Below are 25,248 nucleotides of genomic sequence, written 5' to 3'. Positions count from 1 at the left end.
TTTTATCTTGAGAAGTCCGTCTCTGTGTACGGTAGGAATAATACCTTCTTGTCTCACAGGGAGTGATAACAGTTATCTTTGAACTGATGAAGCTCTGTATTCATAGTTTGGGGGAGGAGGGGTTTAAATGTCAAAAAGGACCATTAGCTCCTCTAGTCTGACCTTCTGTATATCACATGCCATTACATTTCTCCAAGTTACTCCAGTAACTTGTTTGACTAAAGAATACCTTCCAGAAAGCTATCCAGTCTAGATTTGCAGACCTCAAAAGAAGGGGAATCTACAAGTTCCCTTGGTAGTTGGTTCCAAGGAGTAGTCATACTCCTTTTTTATAAAATTGTGCCGAGGATCTAGCATCAACTTTCAGCTACTGGTTCTTGTTAGGCCTTTCTCTGCTAGATTAAAGACTCCTTTATTACCTAATATTTTCTCCCCATGAAGGTACTGTAATGAAGTCACTTCTTATCTTTTTTGATAAACCAAACAGATTGAGAGATTTAAGCTCCCCATGTGTAAGACATTTTCTCTAGCCCTTGAATCAATTTTGTGGCTCTTTTCTGTACTCTCTCTCCAATTTTTCCCCATCCTTTTAAAAATGGGGACACCAGAACTGCATGCATTATTCTAGTATGTGTCCTCAGTGCTGTATACAGAGGTAAAGTCACCTCCCTATACCTACTCATTATTCTCCTGTTTATACATCCAAGGATTGTGGTAGCTCTTTTTGTCATAGCATCGCTCTGGGAGCTCATGTTCAATTGCTTGTCCATTGTCACCCCTAAATCTTTTTTTCAGAGTTATTGTTTTCCAGAATAGAGTCAACCATTCTGTAGGTATGTCCTATATATATATCTTTATATATAGATATATATATTTGGTTCCTATATGTGTGATCTTGCATTTGTCTGTATTAAAATACACTTTGTTTGAAGGGAACTAATTTACCATGGAATCTTGATCACTCTGTATGATTGCCTTGTCCTAGCTAATATTTACCACTCCACCAATCTTTGTGTCAACCACAAATTTTATTGGCAGTGATTCTTGTGTTTGCTGCTTGATTGCTGATCAAACATGTTGGGCCTAAGACCAATCTTGCAGAATCTCACTAGAAACACCTCCATTCAATGAGGTTGACGACTACCTGTTTAGATCCATCACTAAGCCAGTTTTTATTCCATTTAACATGTGCTTGGTTGATATTGTATAGTGCTAATTTTCAGTCAGAATGTTGTTGTGCAGTACTAAGTCAAATGCCTTACATAGTCTTATTATCTGTATGCAGTTACCTTTTATCAACCAAATTTGTAATCTCAAAAAGTGAAATCAGGTTGAAAACCTATTATCCATAAAAGAGTGTTGACTGGTGTTGATTATAGTCCCATCCTTTAATTCTCTCTTAATTGAATCCCATATCAGCTTTTCCATTATTTTGCCCAGAAGTGATGTCAGATTAACCAGCCTAAGATTATGCATATCTTCCTCCTGCTGTGTAAGGCTTCCTATTATGTGAAATATAATTTCAGTGTAATTATGCATACTTCTAAGACACAGCTTCTGGGATTTTACAAATCAAATCTCCAGTTTCAGTATGTTTTAGGAAAGGTACAGATTTGGGATACTTACCTTTTTATAAGATGGTGTGGATAATTATCTGTTTCAGTATGCATCCTAAAAAATCCCTAAATTCTTGAACTCCATAGATGAGAACATTTTATAATCCATAGGTGAGATGCCTCCCAATATTTGTGATAGAAATCACATGGCATCACAGTTACTATTGCAGTACTAGGTAACAATGGATCTAATTTAATTTTCATTCCTTTTCCCTAGGCTGAGTATGAAGTGTCTTCAGATGAAAAGCGTAAAGATTGTGGTCTGAAAGTTTTAGACACATACTTCACTAACGGGGTAAATATATCCTGTTCCAAAATATTTTGTCAAACTGCATTGTAAGAGCTGACCAAATTAGAGCTCAAAACTGCAACAATTTCAGATGCTGTTTTAGTTTTCTATATACTAAGAAGTAAATCTCTCTCAAAATGAGAAACTTTAACAAAATTTTGCAAGTCATTCTGGAATGTGGACTAGCGCTTCCTTTCAAGATTGTTGTGAAACTTCATTAACTCAAGCACAAAGCTTGACTGCCCGCTACCATTATTTTTCATTAGCACTATGACATTTAACGTTTCTCTATGTATGGTAATTTTTTTTTTAAATTACTAGTCCTGGGCAAGCAGAGTTTTGTGAGATTGGACTAAAACCCATTGACATCTAAATGTCAAAAAGTAGCTAAATTGCTGTTTTAGCATATTACTTTAAAGTAGTGTGGTTTAGAGACATGAGAATCATCAGAATGCAAGGAGCTCTTGAGTTCTAGATCTGGCTTTGCAGCTTACATGCTGTGTGGCCTTGAGAAATTTAGGTCTAAATTTTCAAAAGTGTTTCAGGTTTTGTCTGCCCAGCTTGAGAAACACAGGAGTTGATTTTTCAGAAGATGCTGGGCACCCACAGCTCCTACTGAGTTTATTAATATCTGATTACTGCCCTGGTAAATTAGATCTGCCTAGAGATGTCCCCAGTAGAATTCAAGGAGTCTCTGTTCTTCTCCCTATTCTGTCTATTGGAAGTTCTGCCCGGGATATAACTTACATCCTCTTTTCTCCCTATCCCCTCCAATTGTTCTGGTTATATTGAGGAAGCTTTATCTTAAGGAAGATCTGGATCCTGCAGGTGTCCTAAAAATGCTCAGGCTCTGGATTAGTCTCATCTTCTCTGGAAGCTTATTTAACAGCTGGCATGGTCTTTAAACCAGTGAAAACTGGTCAGGCCTCTTAAGCCACTTAACCACCATGTCCCTAACTGGTTTTAAAATTTATTTAGCTGAAGTTATTTGTTTTTTAAACCAGTTAGAAAACTTCCTCTGATGAAGAGAGCAGTATTGGTTGCGAATCTGAAGGTGAAAGGCAATTTGGGTGAAAATGATCATGAAATGATCGATTTAATGAACTCTAAGGAGAGGAGTGAGAACAGCAGAATAAACACAATGGACTTCAGAAAACATACTTTAACAAACTCAGAGCACTGGTAGGCAAGGTCCCATGGGAAGAAAATCTAAGGGATAAAGTAGATCAGGAAAGCTGACAGTTTCTCAAAGAGAGAATATTGAAAGTACAACTGCAAACTATCCCAATTCAAAGAAAAGATAGGAAGAATAGTTAGAAGCCAATATGGCTGCATCAGGAACTCTTTAATAACCTGAAAGTGAAAAACTATCCTACAAAAGTAGAAATATGGGTGAATTGCTAAGGAGTACAGAAAAAATGGCACAAGCATGAAGGGACAAAATCAGAAAAGCTAAGGCACAAAATGAGTTGTGCCTGGCAAGGGACATAAAAAGCCAATAAGAAGAGGTTCTTTAAATACATTAGGAGTGAGAGAAAGATGAAGGAAAGTGTAGGTCCTCTGCTTAGCAGAAAAGGAGAGCTACAGATGATATCAAGAAGGCTGAGGTGTTTAATGCCTGTTTTGCTTCAGTCTTTGCTACAAGGTTAATTGTGACCAGATGCATAACACAATTAATATTAACAACAAAGGGGAAGAAACCCAGCCAGATTAGGGAAAGATAAAGTTAAAGAATATTATTTAGATAAGTTAGATGTAGTCAAGTTGGCAGCGCCTGTTGAAATTCACCCTAGGGTTCTTAGGAAACTAGCTGCAGCAGTCTCGTAACTCTTAGCAATTATCTTTGAGAACTTGTGGAGGATGGGTGAGGACTGGAGAAAGGCAAACACAGCACATCTCTTGTTCCCCTTTTTAAAGATTACTTGGGGAATTATGGGCCAGTCAGCTTAACTTCAATTCCTGGGAAGATAGTGGAACAAATTATTAAACAATCCTCTACGTGCCTACAAAATGATAATAGGATAATAAGTAATAGCCGACATGAATTTGTCAAGAACAAATCATGCCAAACAAACCTGATAAGGTTACCGGCCTAGTGGATGGGGGGAAGCAGCAGGCGTGATATATATATTCATTTTTGGTAAGGCCTTTGACACAGTCCAACATGACATACTCATAAGCAAACTGGGGAAATGAGGTCTTGATGAAATAAATATAAGGTGGGTGCAAAACTGGTTGAAAGACCATACTGTTCTGGCATCATGTCTGTACTCAACTCATCTAAGCAGTGCCTCACTTTCTACACTGCTATTTGTACCTGTGCTCAAGGGCATGCCATGTATGCACACTGTTGTAAATACAGACATAGCCTTAAGAAACAAAAATCAAATGTGCAAATAGAAAACGGGGAATAATTGGCTGGGAGGTACAGTAAAAGCTGTTTTATCCGGCACTTCACCAACTAGAAAGCTCTCTGAACCAGTGTGACCGGATTTCCAGGGGAGCCAACTGAGGTCACTCAATTAGGATGAACTGCAAAGAATGAGGGTGCTCCAACCCTCACCGCACCCCCTCCTGCACCCGAACTCCTTTGTTAACCGGCATTTTTCACTTACTGGCACCCCCCATTTCCCCAACATTCCAGATAAAACAGCTTTTACTGTAGTCTACTGAAAAAGATCTGGGGAGTATAGTGTATCACAAATAAAACATGAGCCAACAATGTGATGCAGCTGGGGAAAAAAAAAAAAAAAGCTAATACCATGTATTAATAGGAGTGTCATATGTAAGACATGGGTGGTAAATGTCCTGGCTATCCTCAGCATTAGTGAGACCTTTGCTGGAATACTGTGTCCAGTTTTGGGTCCCACATGTTAAGAAGGATGTGGACAAATTGGAGATAGTCCAGAGTAACAAAAATGATATTATTAAAAACGGGTCTATGAAGAAAGGTTAAAAAAATTGGGCATGTTTTAGTCTTGAGGAAAGAAGACTGACTGGGGGACCTGATAAGCCTTCAAGTATTGTAAGGCCTGTTTATAAAGAGGATGGTGATCCATTGTTCTCCATGTCCACTGGAGGTAGGCCAAGAAGCAATGGGCTTAATCTGTAGCAAAGGAGATATTAGATTAGATATTAGGAAGAACTTTCTAATTATAAAGGCTAATTACCTACTGGGCTAGGTTACCAAAGGAGGCTGTGGAATCCCCATCAGTGAAGGTTTTTAAGAACCTGTTGGACAAAGACCTCAGGGATCGTCTATATATACTTGATCCTGCCTGGGTGCAGGGGGATGGACTAGTTGACCTCTGGAGGGTCCCTTACAGCCCTACATTTTTATGATTCTTTATCTTTGTTAGATTACTAATTGTTTTTATTATTGTTTTTGGTTTGTATCATGTAAAGTCTGCAGCCCACTTACCGGAAATACCTCAGGATGCAGTGAATGAATGTAAAACAAGACTGGAGCAGAACCCTTGCAAAGATCTTTTTAATGACTGCACTAGGTATGTGATGAATGTTGACTAAAAATGTTGGCTAAAAGTACACTGAAAATTTGTATTTCCAGGGAGGTCACAGGGACATATCAGATGAAATTCTGGTGAGGACACAACCAGGAATCTAGTGCTCTTTGTTTTCCTGTGTAGTGTATTCAGAACTCATGTTGCTCTTAGAGTTGCTTTTGTGCTGTAACAGAAGTGAGATTATTATTGTGCCTTTGACTTTGATGGGAGTTGCACAAATGTGTCCAAAGACATAATCTGGGACACAAATACAATGCGAGAGCAGAATACATACAGACCAAAAACATGTTTATCAAGCTAAAACTAGGTTTTTTGGTTTCTGGAAGTTCTGCAACTATTGTTGTTTGCAGCCCCCTTTTAGTATTTATTGAGGATTCAGTAATGATTCCACTTTTAAAACTGATGAAATTCGCACTTAAAAACAGAGTTAAATCCCCTCTTTCGTTTTTAAATTAGTTTTTTGGCGTCTCCATAATGACTTAGCACACTACGCTACCAGGCAAGTATTTTCACAAGTTCAAAAAACTGAGTGTGGGAGAACTGTATATTTTTCCTCTTACAAGTCAGGATTTTAGATGTACAGAGACGTGTTGAGGGCAGTTTCCTTGTCTTGTTTTTAGACTGTGCTAGGAAATCCTTTATTGGAGCAGCCTGTTTATAAAAGAATTGCAGGCCCAATGCTTACACAGCAGGACGGTCCTACAATTTTCAGGACAGATGGCAATACTCATTACATTGCTAGCTCAAGAGTCATTAGGTTGTCCTTGAAGTGCTCTGATCTCAAGATAGCAGACAAATAGGACAAGATATGATTCTGGAAGCTGAGATTGTCACTTCAAGAACAGTAAAAATTATTGCTTCTTAAGAACCCACTAGTGCAGGGGTGGCCAACCTGTGGCTCCGGAGCCACATGCAGCTCTTTGGAAGTTAATATGCGGCTCCTTGGATAGGCACTGACTCCGGGTCTGGAGCTACAGGCACCAACTTTCCAATGTGCTGAGGGTTGCTCACTGCTCAACCCCTGTCTCTGCCACAGGCCCTGCCCCCACTCCACCCCTTCCTGTCCCCTCCCCTGAGTCTGCTATGCCCTTGCTCCTCTCCCTCCCCATCCAAGCCTCCTGCATGCCACAAAACAGCTGATTGGGAGGTGCTGTTTGGCGGCTGCCAGTGGGTGGAAGGTGCTGGGAGCAGGGTGGGGGAGCTGATGGGGGGCTGTTGACGTGTTACTGTGGCTCTTTGGCAATGTACATTAGTAAATTCTGGCTCCTTCCCAGGCTCAGGTTGGCCACTCCTGGACTAGTGGCTGGCTGTGGGAAATGGTGGCAACTTACACCTCTATTGAAACAAAGCAGTATATCCGAATAAATTGGCTGGTGGAAGCTAGAAGACCTTTACCTAGGCAAATGTTCCTTTTGCAGACACAGTTGGTGAGGATCGAAGGCATCCTCACTGTGCATCATGACTTGGGATCTGTCTGAGTTGCTGGTGGAAGGGGAGTCTGGAGGGGATGGAGTGCTCATCATTTAAAATAAAAAAAATCCTAAACATTTAAATGTGGTTTAGGACAAATTTCTTTGAACTTTAGGGGATGAATAACTAAGTTTCTGGAATTTAGCTGTATGAATCCCATATATTTGTGAAAAAGGTGGGAAGGGATAAAGGCTCCTGTTCTTCAAAGTGATCTATGGAGGCAGAGCATTCTGATTGCACAATGTCCAACTGAAGTCTTTAGGGCTGTTCATGGGCAGCAGAGTTAACCTGCCTTTCTATTTCTCTTAATTCTTTTGTTCTTGTGAACCAATCAAATTGATAGGGAAATATTCTGATTTACTGCATTTAAAAAACCTCAGATTAAGAAAAAAAACACACTACTTCCTGAAATTTTTGTACCCATTATTAATGGTAACAGCTAAGATTTTATACCTGAAATAGATGAGAAAAATATTTCTCTTTATTCCAGTTTTACTTTGTGTATAGTTTCATTGTTCCCCCCCTCCATTTGTAGGGGACTATTTTTTACTTCAGTAAAGGAGAGTAACTATTTTTCCTTTTCTTTAATTAAAAAAAAAAAAGTGTAAAATCATAAATCAAGACTTGTGTAATACCCAAAACTTCTATTAAGTAATTTTTTTAGAAACTGTCTAGACTTCAAGTTGGCAGTGTCCAGGGATAAACAAAGGGATACCTATTTAGAATCCATGTGACTGTGGCCAACAACAGTATTTCAACATTGTGGTTGAAAATCAGTTTTAAATGAGCGATCATGATTAATATTACTGACTGTTTACCACAACTTGTTTTGTTCTCAAGTAATACAGTGACATTGCAGATACCTACACCAGGCAAAGGACTCTCCTTGAAAGGATTGTACATATTTACAAATGTTCGGTCTCCTAGAGCCCTTACACTTCTAATATTACTGGTTCTTCTATGCATGCTTGATCATGTCTGCCTGAAAGCCTGCAACATTTGAGTCACAGCTTATGCAACTGAAAACTAAATACTCTGCATAATTTGAGAATAAAAAAAGACACACAGAATACACACTACTAAGAAGTTAAACAGATGACCACCTCTTTTTTTGGACTTCGAGTGAATGTCTGTGTTCAGCAAGGAAGATGAAGCTTTCTCACCTTTTATCTCATCTTGCATTGTGTTGCTTAGTTTGAGGGAAGTGGTGTAGAGGCCTAACCATCAGGTTTGGAAGGGTGGTTTTAATGATCCAAGTTCAAATCCCAGAAAAGGGTCCACTCAGCTCTATATTCTTCTGAGGCAGATAATTTGTGTGCTAGGCAATTACTTTGTACTGGTCTTTAAAAATTGAGATCCTGTCTGCTCTGCATAGACACAGAGGGGCTTTTATTTTTTTCCCCACCAAACAAGGCATTTATTTCGGTGGGCACAATTACATGCATTCTGTAAATGAAAGATATGGATGCAAAACTTTGCATTGCAACCCTGTTACCTTAGCAATGGAACTTGTATTCCAAAACCACTTTAACAGTTTTGATAAAACTCATCTGAAACAATTGTCTAGTGTTAATAAGTAACATTCTCAACACAACCACTGCCTAGCAGGATTATTCTGGAAAAGAATTCGGGAAAAATCATTGAGTACTTAATCATATTTTAAAGATAATTTCTCTCTGTAATGTGGCAAACTGATCTTAAAAGGAGAATTTTGCCTTAAATCCATGTTTAAACTATTAACAATTAGTCCTTTAAGTGTACTTGTTTTGAATCCGTTAACTATGTCAAACCAGAGTCTGTGCTTTAAAGAGTGTTTCATCTCAAGGCACAAAATACTTTTGTTCCGTTTGAATCATTGACCTGCATCTGGGAATTCAAAGGCCTTGTTAACTGTGCTGCTTATAACTCTGATTTAAAAGGTGTTTGTCAGTTGTCCTGTGAGTCTTCAGAGCTCTAATTTTGCAATGAAGCTTTTTTGGCAGTTGTAATGTAACCTGATAGACTGTGTGTGTTTTTTTTTTTTTTTTTTTTTTGTTATATTTTCCCCCCCTCTCCTGCTGGTAATAGCTCACCTTAACTGATCACTCTCATTTTCGCGTGTATGGTAACACCCATTGTTTCATGTTCTCTGTGTATATAAAATAGTCCTACTGTATTTTCCACTGCATGCATTCGATGAAGTGGGCTGTAGCCCACGAAAGCTTATACTCAAATAAATTTGTTAGTCTCTAAGGTGCCACAAGTACTCCTGTTCTTTTTAATGTTGATGCTATCTCTGGGAAAGGTATAGGTGATGGAGACTTTCTGGGAAAGGAATGCATGTGGGTAAAAAATAGAAGCACAGTGGGAGCTCTTCAAGGATTTTTGATCTAGGATTTAGGATTGCTAAATTGCAATCTCATCCCTCTTTCAATAGTACCATGCTGTTGATGTACAGACATCTTTTAAAATCACTGCATCTGTACTCATGATAGGACAATGATACCAGCTCTCAAGGTGAGCCACAACTTCTGATCAAGCTTGCCTTGGAGAGCTGATCAGAAGTGCTTCTGTTTTTGTCTCCACACCTGACGCCCTCAGCTCTTGTCCCAAAATTATTTGAGCATAAGCTTTCGTGAGCTACAGCTCTAGCTCACGAAAGCTTATGCTCAAATAAATTGGTTAGTCTCTAAGATGCCACAAGTACTCCTTTTCTTTTTGTGAATACAGACTAACACGGCTGTTACTCTGAAACCTGTCCCAAAATTGGATCTCCTTATGGTCAACAGGAAGGGAGTGCAGGCCTCTACATGCAATCCCCAAACAGGACATGCTTATGCGGGGATAAGCCACCTTAAAATTAGATCTACTGGTGCATCAGTCATTTTGATCTCTAATTCCTCAAGAATTATTTTTAAATTTTCCTGCTAAAATAAGCAAGATCTGTTACCTCTGCACTCACTAGTGACCCTACCGGCATAGTTCTCAGTGGAATTGTACTAACTGCTCACTCTCTCTGAGGCAGGACCAGTAAACTCATTTTGTAGTGCAGTGTGGTAAACTCATTGTGTAGTGCAGTAATATGTTCACTCCACCTTCTTCCAGATTAATTGATAGATCTAAATTGGTGTCTAATGAAGTGGTTAGCTTCTCATCCCTGATAGCGCCAGTCTACCAACATAAACATGGATTGTTTTTGCAGGGTTATCCAGGATTATTTAAGTGGAGCACCATTTGAAGCTTACCAACAAAGCATCTATTTCTCCCATTTTTTACAGTGGAAATGGTTGGAAAGGTAAGGTATTTTCATATGTAACACTTATTGCAGTAGTACGCAAAAGCTAGCCAACTTGGGGCCCCATTGTACAAATATAGTAAATGACATTCTCTGCCTCAGAGAACATACAGTGTAAAAGACAAGGTGTGATGGGCTGATGAGATGACAAACAAGTGGAGCTGTAGTAGACATTGTATTAATAATTGGAGCATCTGTTTAATGACCTCAAAGCATTTTACATTTAACTACTCTAAACTTTTAAAAATCTTTCTATGTGTTTGTATAGTGCATAGCCCCCAATGGGGTTCTGAGCTTGATTGGTGCCTTGGGTGCTATTCTAATACAATTATATTAATCATTACAGACAACTGTACGGTCAGATAATTAGCTGGTTTTACAGGTGGGTTAATTGAGGCACAGGTTAAGTGACTTGCCCAACCAAGATTTTTAAAAGAGGGGCCTATGTTTAGGATACTATATCCATATTTTAAGCCATTAAATAAGTGGCCTGAATTTTTTCAGAAGAGCTGTCACCTAGAAGCTCCAGGGAGGTCAGTGGCAGTTGCTGAATGTCAAAAGTACTGAACAATCAAGCCTGCTCCTTTAGGCTCCTAGGTGCCTAACCATAATTTTCACTGTAGGCTTCTATTACTGGAAAAACCTTAAGCAAGCTAGACATAGATGCAGGAGGAAAACTAGGAAACTTTTATTCAGACCACTAGACCAAATACCTCTGAAACATAGAACAAGCAAGGTGGTAAAAATTGTATTGGCTTCAGTGGGAACAGAATTGAGTCAGTGGTGAACACTTGAAAATCCCAGCTTGAAATATTGTCTCCTCACAAACCATGCATGAGAAGAACAACCAACATGCATGGCGGTGGGGTGGCATAGATCCTAAATTTTCGTTCATTCTGCTTGTAGTGACTGCTTGCTGCCCACAAGGGGGAGCTAGTGTCCATGAGCAAAAGCACCTTTCCTTTGGTATTCAGTTTCTATTCTAATCCTTTCATCCGCTCAGCTGAAGGAAAGGCATTGGGTAGTCTGGTGGTCATGGAAGTTATATAGGAAAAGAGGGAAGAAACAGAAACAAACAGGGCTCTGAAAGAAAAACAAAAAAAATATAATTGGAAGTGAGATCAGTAATTATTCCATTCTGTCAATTAGGCAACCAGTAACCAAGAACACATTTAGACATTACCGAGTACTAGGCAAAGGAGGATTTGGAGAGGTGAGTACTGTGAGATCTCTACTTGTGTTTGCAACTCCTTGAACATGGGGAAAAGGTGACTTACACTCTTCGTTCCTTGAATAAATAACAGATTTGATTATATCATTTGTAATTTGCCAGTTTACCAAACCGAACAGGCAGCATTTTTACTTTTAAACACTTGCACCTAACAAGACAGTTGGTTTGTGTAGCAATTCTTTTTTCATAGTTGTTACCAAAAAAACCCCAAAAAACAAACAACCCAGTGTGTCCACCCATGAAACAGTTTAGTTGATTCTCCTGTATTTTACTTGTCCTCTGGCTCCAGAGGGGGGTTTGAAAAGAGAAAACTGTTTTTGTTCCAGTATTAAAATCTGATACATCTGACATATCTTTCCTCTTTCCATTAGGTATGTGCTTGCCAAGTGCGGGCAACAGGAAAAATGTATGCTTGTAAAAAGCTAGAAAAAAAGAGAATAAAGAAGAGAAAAGGAGAATCGATGGCATTAAATGAAAAAAGAATTTTAGAAAAAGTGAATAGTAGATTTGTAGTAAGTATATATTTCTGGCCTTGTGAAATATACAAGTTTGTCTCTCATAGGCCTGTCTTTATTCATATCTCTTCCAGTGGCAGCTGGTCAGCAATACTCTTCCATAATTAAAATCGGCTCAACTGTGCTTAATAGTTCAGTTACACAATTATCTTTGCAATGTTACCCTGTACATTTTAGGTCTGTGTGGGATGTATGTGTTATTTCTGGCCTATCAGTTTTGTCTAGTCTACAGCCAAGGTGCTTTGTCTTATGTTAACGTACATAATTCTGGTAAATTTCTCCCTATTTAAAAGAGGCCAGACTGTGATCTGAATGATGAATGTGATCCTAGTTTTGCTGCAGCCAATGGTTGCTAATATGGCCACTCAATTTAGTAAAGTTCTCCTTAGTCTTATTGCTCCACACCTCTCCCCAAATCTATACTTGCTTCTTCTGAATCCTACTGCTATTCCTGAGCAACTTGGGAGGTTAGACCTTTATTTTGACTTTCATTGGAATCATGGTTTCCATTATATCAGTTTTTTCCCCAACAAAAATACACAACTTTTAACTTCTTAAGACTTTTGAATGTTGTGGGTAAATAGTATGGTAAGTGGAGGAATACTGAGAGGTCATAATGGAGAGCTGCAGAGTTCAACCATAGACTGCATGGGAACCAGGAGGTCAATGACAACACAGTGGTGGTACAATATACTATACTAGTGAGAACTATGATTCCCCAAAGGTCTATAAGATCACCTATTTAAGTTTTTAAATGTATATATTTGTTTCTTATATCTGTAGCTATTTCAATCACATTCATCACTATAATGCCATATACATGCTAAGAGAATTATGAAAAGTAGCTGCTCTACAGCAATTTTGATGTCAGAAAGTTCTCACTGCCTATGCAATACAGTTGAAAGGGAGGTGAATTGAAAAGCTGTGTTGGGTATAAAATAAAAAGTATGAGTGCTGATGGTTTTTAACTCAACATTATTTCCATGTCTCAACTCTTTCACCATGACATTTCCCAATAAATTATGACCAACTCACAGCCCTGATCACTAAATAACAGATGTGATGGCCTAAAATACAAGGAATACATATGTTAAGAAAACTGTTTTTCCAGCTAGGATCATCTATCTTTATTAGAGAATTGCTATTATTTAAAGATTAGCTATCCGTAAATGTCTAGTTAAAATCCATTAATAGATGTATTTTGTTTTATGTTTCAGAGAGAGTTGTAAAGTGCTTGAGCTTCTAAGTTTTTGCTTTTATAGATTCTGCATAGGAGAAGATAAACTTTATTCTAAACAAACATAGAATTCTGGTAGCTTAGAGAAGGGAAACCATGCTGGCCAAAGAAATCTCATTAGCATCTTAAGCCATGCGTAAATAGATTCCTATAAAGGATAATATTTTTTCGCCTGTGAAGACAAGGCTCACAATCCACAATCATTTTCCCGCAAGTATAAGTTATAAGGCTGCACTGGATATTAAAACTGAAACTTTATTTGATCTTGCTACATCTACCTATACCGTAACATTCTTCCCTGTATGAAAGTTTTAAAATGCTAATATGACTTTAATTCATATAATCCTAGGACTGGAAGGGACCTCAAGAGGTCATCTAGTCCAGTCTCCTGCACTCATGGCAGGACTAAGTATTTTCTAGATCATCCCTGAGAGATGTTTGTCTAACCTGTTCTCAAAAATCTCCAATGATGGAGATTCCACAACCTCCCTGGGCAATTTATTCCAGTGCTCAGCCACCCTGACAGTTAAGAAGTTTTTCCTAATGTCCAACCTAAACCTTCCTTGCTGCAATTTAAGCTCATTGCTTCTTGTCCTATCCTCAGTGGTTAAGAAGAACAATTTTTCTCCTTCTTCCTTGTAACAACCTTTTATGTATTTGAAAACCTTTATCATGTACCCTCTGTCTTCTCTTTTCCAGACTAAACAAACCCAATTTTTTCAATCTTCCCTCATAGGTCATGTTTTCTAGATCTTTAATCATTTTTGTTGCTCTTCTCTTCGCTTTCTCCAATTTGTCCACACCTTTCCTGAAATGTTGTGCCCAGAACTGGATACAATACTCCAGTTGGGGCCTAATCAGCGCAGAGTAAAGCAGAAGAATTACTTTTCGTGTCTTGTTTACAACACTCCTGCTATTACATCCCAGAATGATGTTCACTTTTTTTTGCAATAGTGTTACACTGTTGACCCATAGTTCGCTTGTGGTCCACTATGACCCCCAGATCCCTTTCCGCAGTACTCCTTCCTACACAGTCATTTCCTATTTTGTATGTGCGCAATTGATTGTTCCTTCCTAAATGGAGTACTTTGCATTTGTCCTTATTGAATTTCATCCTATTTACTTCAGACCATTTCGTCCAGATCATTTTGAATTATAATCCTATCCTCCAAAGCACTTGCAACTCTTCCCTCCCAGCTTGGTATTGTCCGCAAACTTTCAGTGTACTCTCTGTGCCATCATCTAAATCATTGATGAAGATATTCAACAGAACCGGACCCAGAATTGATCCCTGTGGGACCCCACTCATTATGCCCTTCCAGCATGACTGTGAACCACTGATAACTACTCTCTGGGAACAGTTTTCCAACCAGTTATGCACCCACCTTATAGTAGCTCCATCTAGGTTGCATTTCCCTAATTTGTTTCTGAGAAGGTCACGGGAGACAGTATCTACCGCTTCTCCCTGCCCCCATCCACAAGGTTTGTTATCCTGTCAAAGAAAGGTGTCGGGTTGGTTTGACACAATTTGTTCTTGACAAATCCATGCTGACTATTACTTATCACCATATTAATCTTCTAGATGTTTGCAAATTGATTGCTTAACTAATTGCTCCATTATCTTCCTGTGTACAGAAGTTAAGCTGACTGGTCTGTAATTCCCTGGGTTGTCCTTATGTCCCTTTTTTTATAGATTGGCACTACATTTGCCCTTTTCCAGTCTTCTGGAATCTCTCCCATCTTCCATTACTTTTCAAAGATAAGTATTATCTAGATCATCCTTGAGAGGTGTTTGTCAAACCTGCTCTTAAAAATTCTCCAATGATGGAGATTCCAATTGTGTAACATCACTTCAAAAGAATAAAAGTAATCTTACTCTAGCTCTCCCTGTGCAATGTGGTTGCTAAAAGAGCAGATGTGATCCTTGGACCTCTAGGGTAGGGACGTATCAAGTTGAAGTAGGGAGGCAATATAACCATGTTATGTGGCATGACTGAGACCATTATTGGCTGGGTGGATTGATTTAAATTACTTTGATTTTTAAATCACCAATTTTAATCGTGATTTTAAATAGAAATCAAGAAAGCTTGTTTTAATTAATTGATTTAAATCTTGTTTTGCATTTGTACTACTTTGAACTTTCTTTAGGAAAACAACTTCCTCTTTATCTTGGCCACTCAGGATGAGGATGCAAAGGATTTAGCTTAATTAGGTGGCAGCTGTATTAATTTATGTGGGATTACTCAGCAATAAATCATACAGTTCAGGTCTTCATTCTTTCCTCTATTTCCATCTATTTGGGACTTCCCTTTCCCAGCCTGGTCCTAGGCTATTGCTGGGACCCTGCTGCCTGCCCCTCATGTGAAAGTTAAGGGAGGCTGGGAAAAGGGAGGGTTGATTCCCCACTGTATCAGACTTTAGAAGCCCCAGGCTTCTTTACAGGAGACCTTCCCTTAAATCCCCTTCCAACTCTGGTTTATCAGCTAATTGGACCCTGGACACCTGCTCCCTACTAAGATGTGACATCTTGACCTAACCTTCTTACCTATTCCACTGGGTCCCTAATGAGCTTTGGGGAAGGTGGAAAAAAAACCCAGCCCGCCTGGGCCAATCTGGCAGTGAGAGGAAAATTTCCTTCCCAGCCCCAAAAGTAAAAAATGGGACTAGCACAGTGTGCCCAGTACCTCATTAGACTGGGTCCTAATTCCATGGGTGGGAGGATGGGTGCTGTTTGGTGGCTAGAGCATTAATCCGGGCTATTGAGTCATTCTTATACTGGTGCTTTTTTCTCTCTCTGTCTAGCCCAGTTACTATTCAGTTGTTTATCCAAAGTACAACAGCTTCAATAGGAGAGACTGAGGGTGAGCCTCATCAGAATATCCTGTAGCCCAGTGGTTAGGGCACTCACTTGAGAGGTAGCAGATCTCTGTTCAAATCCCTTCTCCTCAGATGTAGGGGTGACTTGAACCGGAGCGCTCCCACATCCCTGCTTGGACTAAAAGTTATAAGGGAGGTGCTCCTCCTTCTTTTCCTCTACCCTCTTTCCCCCTGGCTTCTTGCAAAAAAAGGCCTTAGGTGCTTCCCTTCAGGAGAGGATTCACAGCTTAGAATCACAGATATAGGCACCCTCCTACAGTCCTGACTTAGGTGCCTATCTCTGTGAGAGTGGCAGGGCTTAGCACACACCCCTCTCACCAGCATCTCACATTTGCTAGCTTAGGCAGCTCCCCACCTAGCAGGCTGACTTTTGTGAATCGTAGTCTAAGGCACTTCTCTCTCCCCATTCATTGTACTGGGAGCCTGGATGCCTAACTCAGGCTTTGTGGATTGCAGTGTTGTTCCTGTGGTTTTTCTAGGTGCCTAAGACCCTTTGTGAATCTAGCTTTAGATCTGTGGAGACCCATCATATGCATATGCGGCCCACAAAGTGTTACCTAGGCTGCAGGTTGAGAACCACAGTATCCAGCGCCCTCCGCCCAGAGTCCCCTCCACAGAGTGGGGCCAGGAGCAAAGCGCTGGGTGCAGGGCAGGCGGCAGGGACCCTGACCCCACTATGTGGGGCCGGGGGACAGTGCAGGGTTGGGGACTCTGCTGCTGTGCGGGGTCGGGAGGGCAGCCCAGAGCCCACAGCCTGGACCCCGACCTTGGTGTGGTGCTGTGTAGGGCAGGCAGGAGGCTGCAGCCTGGACCTTGAGCCTACCATGCAGAGCCAGAAAGCAGCCAGCGAGCTGGCTGGGCCACAGCTGTGTGCTAATTGGGCCACGTGTGGCCTGCATGTTGAGAACCACTGCTTTACATAGGTACACAAGTATTTAAGAAAGTATAATGCTTTAACATACATTTATGCAAAATCTTAATTGTGATTTTTTTTTTTTTACATTTTTATTATGTTAGAATAGTGAATGCCACCTTTCTGTTTTTATTAGATGACCTCTTTTACTCATTTGTGTCAAGATGGACATTGGAATTCAATTGAAATTGCACAGAGCCAACATTTAAAAGTGTGGTTTGCTTTTGTTTTTTTATGTTTAGGTGAACAGTTAGCGTGCAGTAGACTGGGGTATAAATCTACAGTCCTCCAATGTGTCATGCACTAACTGCCGTTGTGCACCTGATGCTGTGTGCTAAAAGTTCCCTAGATATTTATATCTAGATAAATAAAACTACCTTAAATATGTTGGAAAATTAACTTATTACAGGGATGGTCAAACTTTCTGACCCCCCCACCCCCCCGAGCCACATATGACAATCTTCAGAAGTTGGAGAGCCGGGGCGTGCCTGCTGGGGCTTGGGGCTTCTGTCCCACTGGAGGTGCCTGCCGGGGCTCGGGGCTTCAGCTGCCCCCTGCTGAAGCCCTGAGCCCTGGCTGGGGTTTCCTGTGGGACTGAAGCCCCGACAATCCCCTTCCCGCTGGGCAGAAGCCCATACCCCACCACCCTACTGCAAGGCAGAGGATCCAAGTTCCCCCTCCCTTTCCCAAGTCTGGTAGGTGGAGAATGGTGGGGGCATTGGGAGCTCCGCGAGCCGCACTTTAACTCTAAAAGAGCCGCATGCGGCTCCCGAGCCACAGTTTGACCACCCCTGTTATACTAAATGAAATATTTACAGTAGTTTAGTGAATTGACTGTTTCTGATCACAATGGGCCAGCTTTCAAAGGTATTTAGGTGCCTAAAAACTTAGCTGTGTAGTGGGCTTTTCAAAAGTACCTAAACTGGGGGAGGTGCATAACTACTATTGAAATCAATGGACATTAGGCACGTAATCTGTTCAGAGACTTTTGAAGATTTCGTCAGGTACTTAAATATCTCTTTGAAAATTTGACCACATATCCATCAAGTTTTTAGAAGTAATAAATTTCATCCTATCCCACCTGATTTTTGTTTATAGGTTGGAAGAGGAAAACAAGCTTTCCTGCTTCATCATCTCTCAGTTGGTTACTTGATTTCAAAGGAAATAGTACAAATAAAGAAAACTCTCTTTCTGCACCTACTAGCTAAACTGAAACCAAAAATAATTAAGGCAAAAGCTTTTCTATACAACAGAAACTGAAAGAACTTGCATTTGGAAAAGTGTAAATATCCAGATTCACTTCCATTGTAAAGACTGAAAATAATACAAATACTTACTTAATGCAGGCTGAGTTGACCTCAGAAGTTAGAGGTTTTCTCTGATGCGTATAACTAAAGGAGGGCTCATTAATGCAGCATATTTTTTTTATTTGAATAGATTATATTAAGTTTAGACCTTAACAGAGATTGTCATTTCAAATATAATTTTAAACAGGTTTATTTTTAAAAAAGAAATTTAATTTCATTTTAAACAAATCCAATTTTCAAATTAAAAAATATTTTTTATCTACTCTGATTATGTCCAGTCTGGTCTCAACACTTTTTAAAAACTATGTTGGCAAACTGGAAAAAAAAAATTAAAAAGCAGCCTTAAAATGAGAGATTAAAGAAGCTCAGTTTAGTTTATCCAAGAAAAGGTTTTAAAGGTAATTTGATCACATTTTAAAAGTATCTACATGGGGAAAAAATTGCTCTTTAATTTAGTAGACCAGGTATAATATAATGGCTGGAAACTGAAGCTAGACAACTTCAGACTAGAAATAAGGTGCACATTTTTAAGTGAGCATAATTTACTGTTAGAACAGTTTACCTGGGGATGTGATAGATTCTCCATCTTTTGACAAGAATAAATATGTCTTTCAAAAATATATGCTTTTGCTCAAACAGATGTTATTGGATTTGATACAAGAATCACAGGAAAAATTCTATGGTGTTTTTTATGCCGGAGAGTAGATTAGATAATGTTCCCTCTGCCTTTAATCTATTAATATTGACTCTCTTTCCATTCTGTGACCAATGCTAATCCCATCTGTTCATAGTAATGAGCATTTAGCTACCTATAAAAGCTAAAATGTTCAAGTCCTTTAAAATGAAGGCCAGTTAACTTTAAAGACTAACTCATGCATCATAGAATTTGTCAATATAGAATCCTGAAAAATTGATAAGGGTAGCCACCATTCTATCTGTCTCTGAGAAATAAAATATGTAATACTGAATCTCCCTCTCATGGGATTTATACGTGAAAGAATTAGAGGGTAGTTCCAACTTCATTTCACTTGGGAGTTGCATTTGTCTAGTGGGAATAGCAGAGCACCGTAAAGACCTGTCTACATTGCAGATATAAGGTTATAACATGACTGACTCTGCATTTGACTTTTGCCCTTATTTGACACACTATTTCTAATATGTGGTTGTATCACATGTCAACTCTACTTACAGTCAGGGCTAGAATGGGATTATCAGGCGGCAACTTGGTTCTAACCTAGTTTATCTATTGCATAGATATATCAGCCTAACCATCTGTACCTCTGTTAGCCAGTCACCTTATTGCCCAGGTTTTTGTGTAGGAAGACATCTCAAAGTTTATTCGCTTCATGTGCGAAACAATCTTCTGTCTTGCTGCACCTTGAGGAACTAAGTAATAGCTGAGTTTCCCAAACATGCACTAACATCAACACGTATAGCACATGGGCAGGATGAGGAATATGAATGAGACACAGTTTTGATAGAAAAATTGCCACTGCACATGTACATTGAATAGGATGCAGTTTAAAACTGCCTTCTGCATTTTTAAATATTTCCACAGACTTGCTTCACACACAGGCTATGTCTAGGCTGGAGATTTTACTGCAAGTTAATCAACTGCCAGTTATCTCTACTTGCTTAACACCTTTGTAAATGCTAATCAAGACCCACTGAATTCTAGGGTAAGCCACAGTGTTCTGTTTACTGGAACAAATATTTGTGGTGTCAAGTCATTTAATTGCCAGTTAACTTGAGTACCAGCCTCAGCAAGAATTCTAGTCTAGAAATAGCCATAGGGTGTGTCTCTAGTTTTACCTCTTTTCACACAATCTTGCCATAGATACTAGGCTTCCTTCTTCAGTTGTGTGGTCTGGAACAACGTCCCTATATTTCTTCATCTCATCAACTTTTTATCTCTGGAAAGATCTCTGAAAGCACATAATCTCTTCTTGTTTGTGGCTCTTAGGGTCTGTCTACACTGCAATTAGACACGTGCAGCTGGCCTGTGCCAGTTGACTCAGGCTTGCAGGGCTTGGGCCACAGGGCTGTTTCATTGTAGTGTAGACTTCTGGGTTCAGGTTGGAGCCCAGGCTCTAGGACTCTCCCACCTTGCAGGGTCTTTGAGCCTGGACTCCAGCCTGAACCTGGAAGTCTACACTGCAATGAAACAGCCTTGCAGTGCAAGCCCCATGAGCCTGAGTCAGCTGGCACAGGCCAGCTGCGGTTTTTAATTGCAGTGTAGACATACCTTAAGTGTCTGGGTATTGGCTTTATAACTGAGTGTTTCACTTTTATTTACCATACTGTCCATACCGCACTTCTTGGACAATGTATGATGTGTGTTTCTGTTTGTACTGAATTTAAGCAAACATTTTGAGATGTATTTTGTATGCAGGATGTTATACAGACTCCTGTGGCTGTTCTGATGTAGCTTTTTTCCACTTTGTATTTTTATTTTGTTTGTCTCCTCCTCCCCCTCTGGCTTTTTCACTTCTCTGCCTGCCCTGCTGGTGCCTCATTCTGGATACTGTGCCTCCAGCTAACCAATGAGAGGAGATACTATGCTTGGCTTCGTGCAGCTCTTCATTTCACGGTTAAAGGGTGCTGTTATCAAGAAAGGAAATTACTACTCTAGCCACTAGAGTAAGGGACTTGAAGTTGGGCATTCTGGGTTATATACTTTGGTCTGTCATTGACTCTGTCGGACTTGGGGCAATTTACAGCTCTCTGTGCTTCTCTAAGTCTCACTTTTTAGAAACAGTGATTACTCATTTCTGAGTGTACATGGAAAGGTATTCTGTGTGCAAGTTATTATCTTCATCCATGGGGACTGACAACTGAAGAGCACTGCCAATAAGAGATCCAGTGTCTAGGTGGTGTTTCAGGGGGCATAAGCCATTCTCCTGTACAAGTTTTTATCATACTGTGGTATTGGTCTTGGCTGATGATCAGCTTGGATTCTTTTGCCCCAAAATTAACAATGGTGATTGTTTGGGGTTTTCCCCATACTCTCTGGAAAATTAAAATGGCTGGTTGTCCAAAACATAACATTAGCAGAGTTAACCTATTGCCTAATTAGTTGATTATAAAAGTACTATCTACTGACTGAATTAGAAAGAAGGGATGAAATTGGGGGTCATGAATGAACCAACAAGTATTTTTTGTCTTTAGGTTAGTTTATCCTACACCTATGAGACTAAAGATGCCCTTTGTTTAGTATTAACCATTATGAATGGAGGGGATTTGAAGTTTCACATTTACAACATGGGAAATCCTGGCTTTGATGAAGAAAGGGCTGTTTTCTATGCTGCAGAGCTCTGCTGCGGCTTGGAGGACTTACACAGAGAGAGAATTGTTTACAGGTAAGTGTTAACTGCAATAATGTATGCCTTGAAACTTGTCAACTCTGCATGTTTACATATAGGATTAAATTGACTTTTCTTGCTTCAAAGCTGTTATTTTGTATACCTATTTCTGTGTGCTAATGATCTATTAGTTCCATTGAATTGTGCATTATTTTTTTTTCTGACTGTGGTGGGAATTGGAATTGGAAATTGGAAATGCTGTTTCCTAATCCCTCTTCTGTTAAAATGCTTATCCAAAAAGTCTGTATACACTTAAAATAAGCATCAATCCATGGTTGACTATTATAAAATAATGGAAGAATTCTCCCTGGAAAATGATGCGTGTCAGGGACATAACAATATTCAGATGTAGAGAGAGGAGATTTGCAAGTACAAATTCAGTGGTGGGGAATGCTGTACAACTGGGGAATGCCACTTACCATGACACCCATCTGAAATATCTCTCATATAATTCCTAGGCCGGGCTCTGTCTCACACAAAACATTGTTTTTATTAAATTAACTGAACCATCAAGATGTGCACATACCATAACTGAATAACCATGTGACTTTATTGCTATGATCTGTGTCTGTCATTAACCTCTGCTGTACTTCAGATGTGCTGCAATGAATGAGGATAAACTCAATTGTAAACACTTTGGGTCAAGGCTCTTACTTCTTTATTTGTTCTGTAAAGCACCTAGTATAACCTGGGATTGTGAATGTGTGCATAAAACTATAAAAAAGGGGGCTCTTTTCCTCATAGATAAAATGTTGGGAAAGGGGAAGACATTGAGACATACAAAGGTCAAATGACTTGCCCAAGGTATTACAGGAAGTCAATGGCAGAGTCAGAGATAAAATCCAGGTCTTTCAGACTTGTGGCTTCACTACAAAATCATCCTTCTTCCCTTAATATTACTTTTAATTTGAAAGTACTTTAACTTACTTTCTTTAATAGTATATAACTATTGATGTTTCTTCCATACTGGGTTAGTAGTTTATTTATCCTAACAATGAATAGGCTTTTCTACTGTCTATATCTATACTAGTGTGTTTCTCAGTTAATTAAGCAGCAGTCTGTCAATTATTCATAAACAGCATTTGAATCCTTTTCCTTTTTTAAATGGTTTGAGTGAAAAGAGCATTTATGGAAGTGGATGACAATTGCAATAGCTTTCATTAGATGCTGAGCAAGTTTTAAATTAAATTGTAATAAGTCACCAGGACCAAATGGTATTCTCTGAAGAGTTCTGAAGGAACTCATGCATGTAATTGAACTACTAACTGTGGTATGTACCCTATTACTTAAATCAGCTTTGTGTACCAGATGACTGGAGGTAACTAATGCAACACTGATTTTTTTTAAAAAGGTTTGAGATGCAATCCTGGCAGTTACAGGCTAGTAAGCCTAACTTCATTGCCAGACAAACTGGTTGAAATGATCATAATGAACAGAATTATTAGACACATATTAACATGATATTTTGGGAAAGAGGCATGTAAAGAGAAATTATGCCTCACAAGTTCATGAGAATTCTTTCAGGGTATTGGTAAACATGTGAACAAGGTGATCCAGTTGATATAGTGTAATTGGAGTTTCAGAAAGCCTTTGACAAGGTCCCACATCAAAGGCTCTTAAGCAAAATAAGTAATCATGGCTAATAGGAAAGGTTCTCTCATGGATCAGTAACTGATTAAAAGATAGGGTTAAAACAAATATTTGGTTAAAGTGAGGGAATAAATGGTCAGTTTTCACAATGGAGATTGGTAAATAGCGGGATTCCCCAAGGATCTGTACTGGGACCAGGGCAGTTCAACATATTCATAAATGATCTGGAAAAGGGGGTAAACAGTGAAGTAGCAACTATGCAGATGATACCAAATTACTCCAGATAGTTCACTCTAAAGCTGACCAAAGAATTACCCAGTTTTGTGAGATCCCTTTGTAACTGGGCAACAAAATGGCAGATGAAATTCAGTGTTGATAAATGCAAAGTAATGCACATTGGAAAACATAATCCCAACTATATATACAAGGTGGTGGGCTCTAAATTATGTTACTGCTCAAGAAAGAGATCTTGGAGTCATTGTGGATAGCTCTCTGAAAACATCTGCTCTATGTGCTGCAGCAGTCAAAAAAGCTAACAGAATGTTAGGAACCATTAGGAAAGGGATAGATAATAAGACTGAAAATATCATAATGCCACTATATAAATCCATGGTATACCCATACCTTGAATACTGCATGCAGTTCTGGTCACCTCATTTCAAAAAAGATACGTTAGAAATGGAAAAAGTACAGAGAATGGCAACAAAAATTATTAGGAGTATGGAACAACTTCCATTTGAGGAGAGATTAAGAAGTTGTGGACTGTTTAGTTTAGAAAAGAGATGACTAAGGGGGATATAGTAGAGGTCCATAAAATCATGAGTGATGTGGAGAAAGTGAATAACATAACACAAGAACTGGGGTCACCTAATAAAATTAATAGACAGCAGGTTTAAAAAAAACAAAATGAAGTACTTCACACAATGCTCAGGCAACTTGTGGAACTCATTGCTGGGGATGTTGTGAAGGCCAAAAGTATAACAGGGTGGAAAAAGAATGACATGTTCATGAAAGATATTAGCTATTGGCCAAGATGGTCAGGGATGCAACCCCATGCTCTGGGTGTCCCGAAATCTTTGACTGCTAGAATCTGGGACTGAAGGACAGGGATCATTCTATAAATTTCCCTATTCTGTTCATTCCCTCTAAAGCTTTTGTTACTGGCCACTGTCAGAAGGGAGGATACTAAGCTAGATGAACTAATGGTTTGACCCAGTAAGGCCATTGTTATGTTCTTTTCTACCCAAATCTGCAGATACATATTAATCCTAATCTACAGCACCCCGAGTCATAGATCGGGCACTGTTAATTGTGCCAAATTGTCTAGTGGTTTCTGAGATGACCATAAGAAGCGAGCTAGGTTGAGACTGCCAGACTCATTTCTGAAGTGCTGCCACCTCAACAGGGCCTGTGGCTGGATCCTTTAATTCAGGGTTCAATAAAAAGCTGTGATGAGTGTTTGAACCTAGTTTGTTAAATATTAACATAACCTGAAAGAGATTGAGCCTTATCTGCTTGTTGGATCTCTGTTTGTTATTTTCTGTTAAAAATTCTACAATCTTGTATGTTCTTGCTTGAGTCTGAGGCCTCTCCTTCCTTATGCAATATAATAAATGATGATAGAAATTGATGAAATAAGTGCTTCTTAGAGACATCAGTCTTGCAAAACTGTCTGATGTTCAACAACAATCTCATTCCTGTGCAGTACCTTCAGAATATCACTGCAAATAACTCAGGATAAAGTTATGTCCCAGTCAGAAACCAAAACTATTCTTATTGCTTTCTGCATTTCTTCATATGTAAGAGAACCAATGAGCAGAGATAAGTACACATCTATATATTGGATAATTTGCACACATTCAGGAAAAAGACTTACGTTCAGTCCTAATACTTATACTATCTATGCAGCACAGTGTACGACTTGGTAAAGCAGTCCCTGCCTAATATGTAAATGGTCAACAAAGTAGGCATTTGGAAATAAGGTCTGACACTCAGTGATCCCTGAGGAATAAAACTAGAAAATATCTGGATGATATTATGACT

At 39.3% G+C, this 25,248-nt stretch overlaps 1 protein-coding gene across 2 annotated transcripts in view; it reads left to right on the top strand.

Annotated features, from left to right (window-relative positions):
* Window positions 1-25,248, top strand: part of GRK4 (G protein-coupled receptor kinase 4) — an 83,696-nt gene that overhangs the window by 30,893 nt on the left and 27,555 nt on the right. The window contains exons 4-9 of one of the 2 annotated variants that reach the window (XM_027822465.3): window positions 1,834-1,911; window positions 5,311-5,411; window positions 10,081-10,173; window positions 11,323-11,386; window positions 11,776-11,916; window positions 21,422-21,612. In XM_027822465.3, coding sequence (XP_027678266.1) covers window positions 1,834-1,911; window positions 5,311-5,411; window positions 10,081-10,173; window positions 11,323-11,386; window positions 11,776-11,916; window positions 21,422-21,612 — 668 coding nt within the window. The remainder of the gene's footprint in view (window positions 1-1,833; window positions 1,912-5,310; window positions 5,412-10,080; window positions 10,174-11,322; window positions 11,387-11,775; window positions 11,917-21,421; window positions 21,613-25,248) is intronic. The other variant, XM_037898172.2, reaches the window with a different exon arrangement.

The sequence above is a fragment of the Chelonia mydas genome, chromosome 4, assembly GCF_015237465.2.
Source record: "Chelonia mydas isolate rCheMyd1 chromosome 4, rCheMyd1.pri.v2, whole genome shotgun sequence".
In the NCBI taxonomy this organism is placed as follows: Eukaryota; Metazoa; Chordata; order Testudines; family Cheloniidae; genus Chelonia; species Chelonia mydas.
Note: the sequence above shows the minus strand (reverse complement) of the source record. Positions and strands in the feature narration are given on the sequence as shown.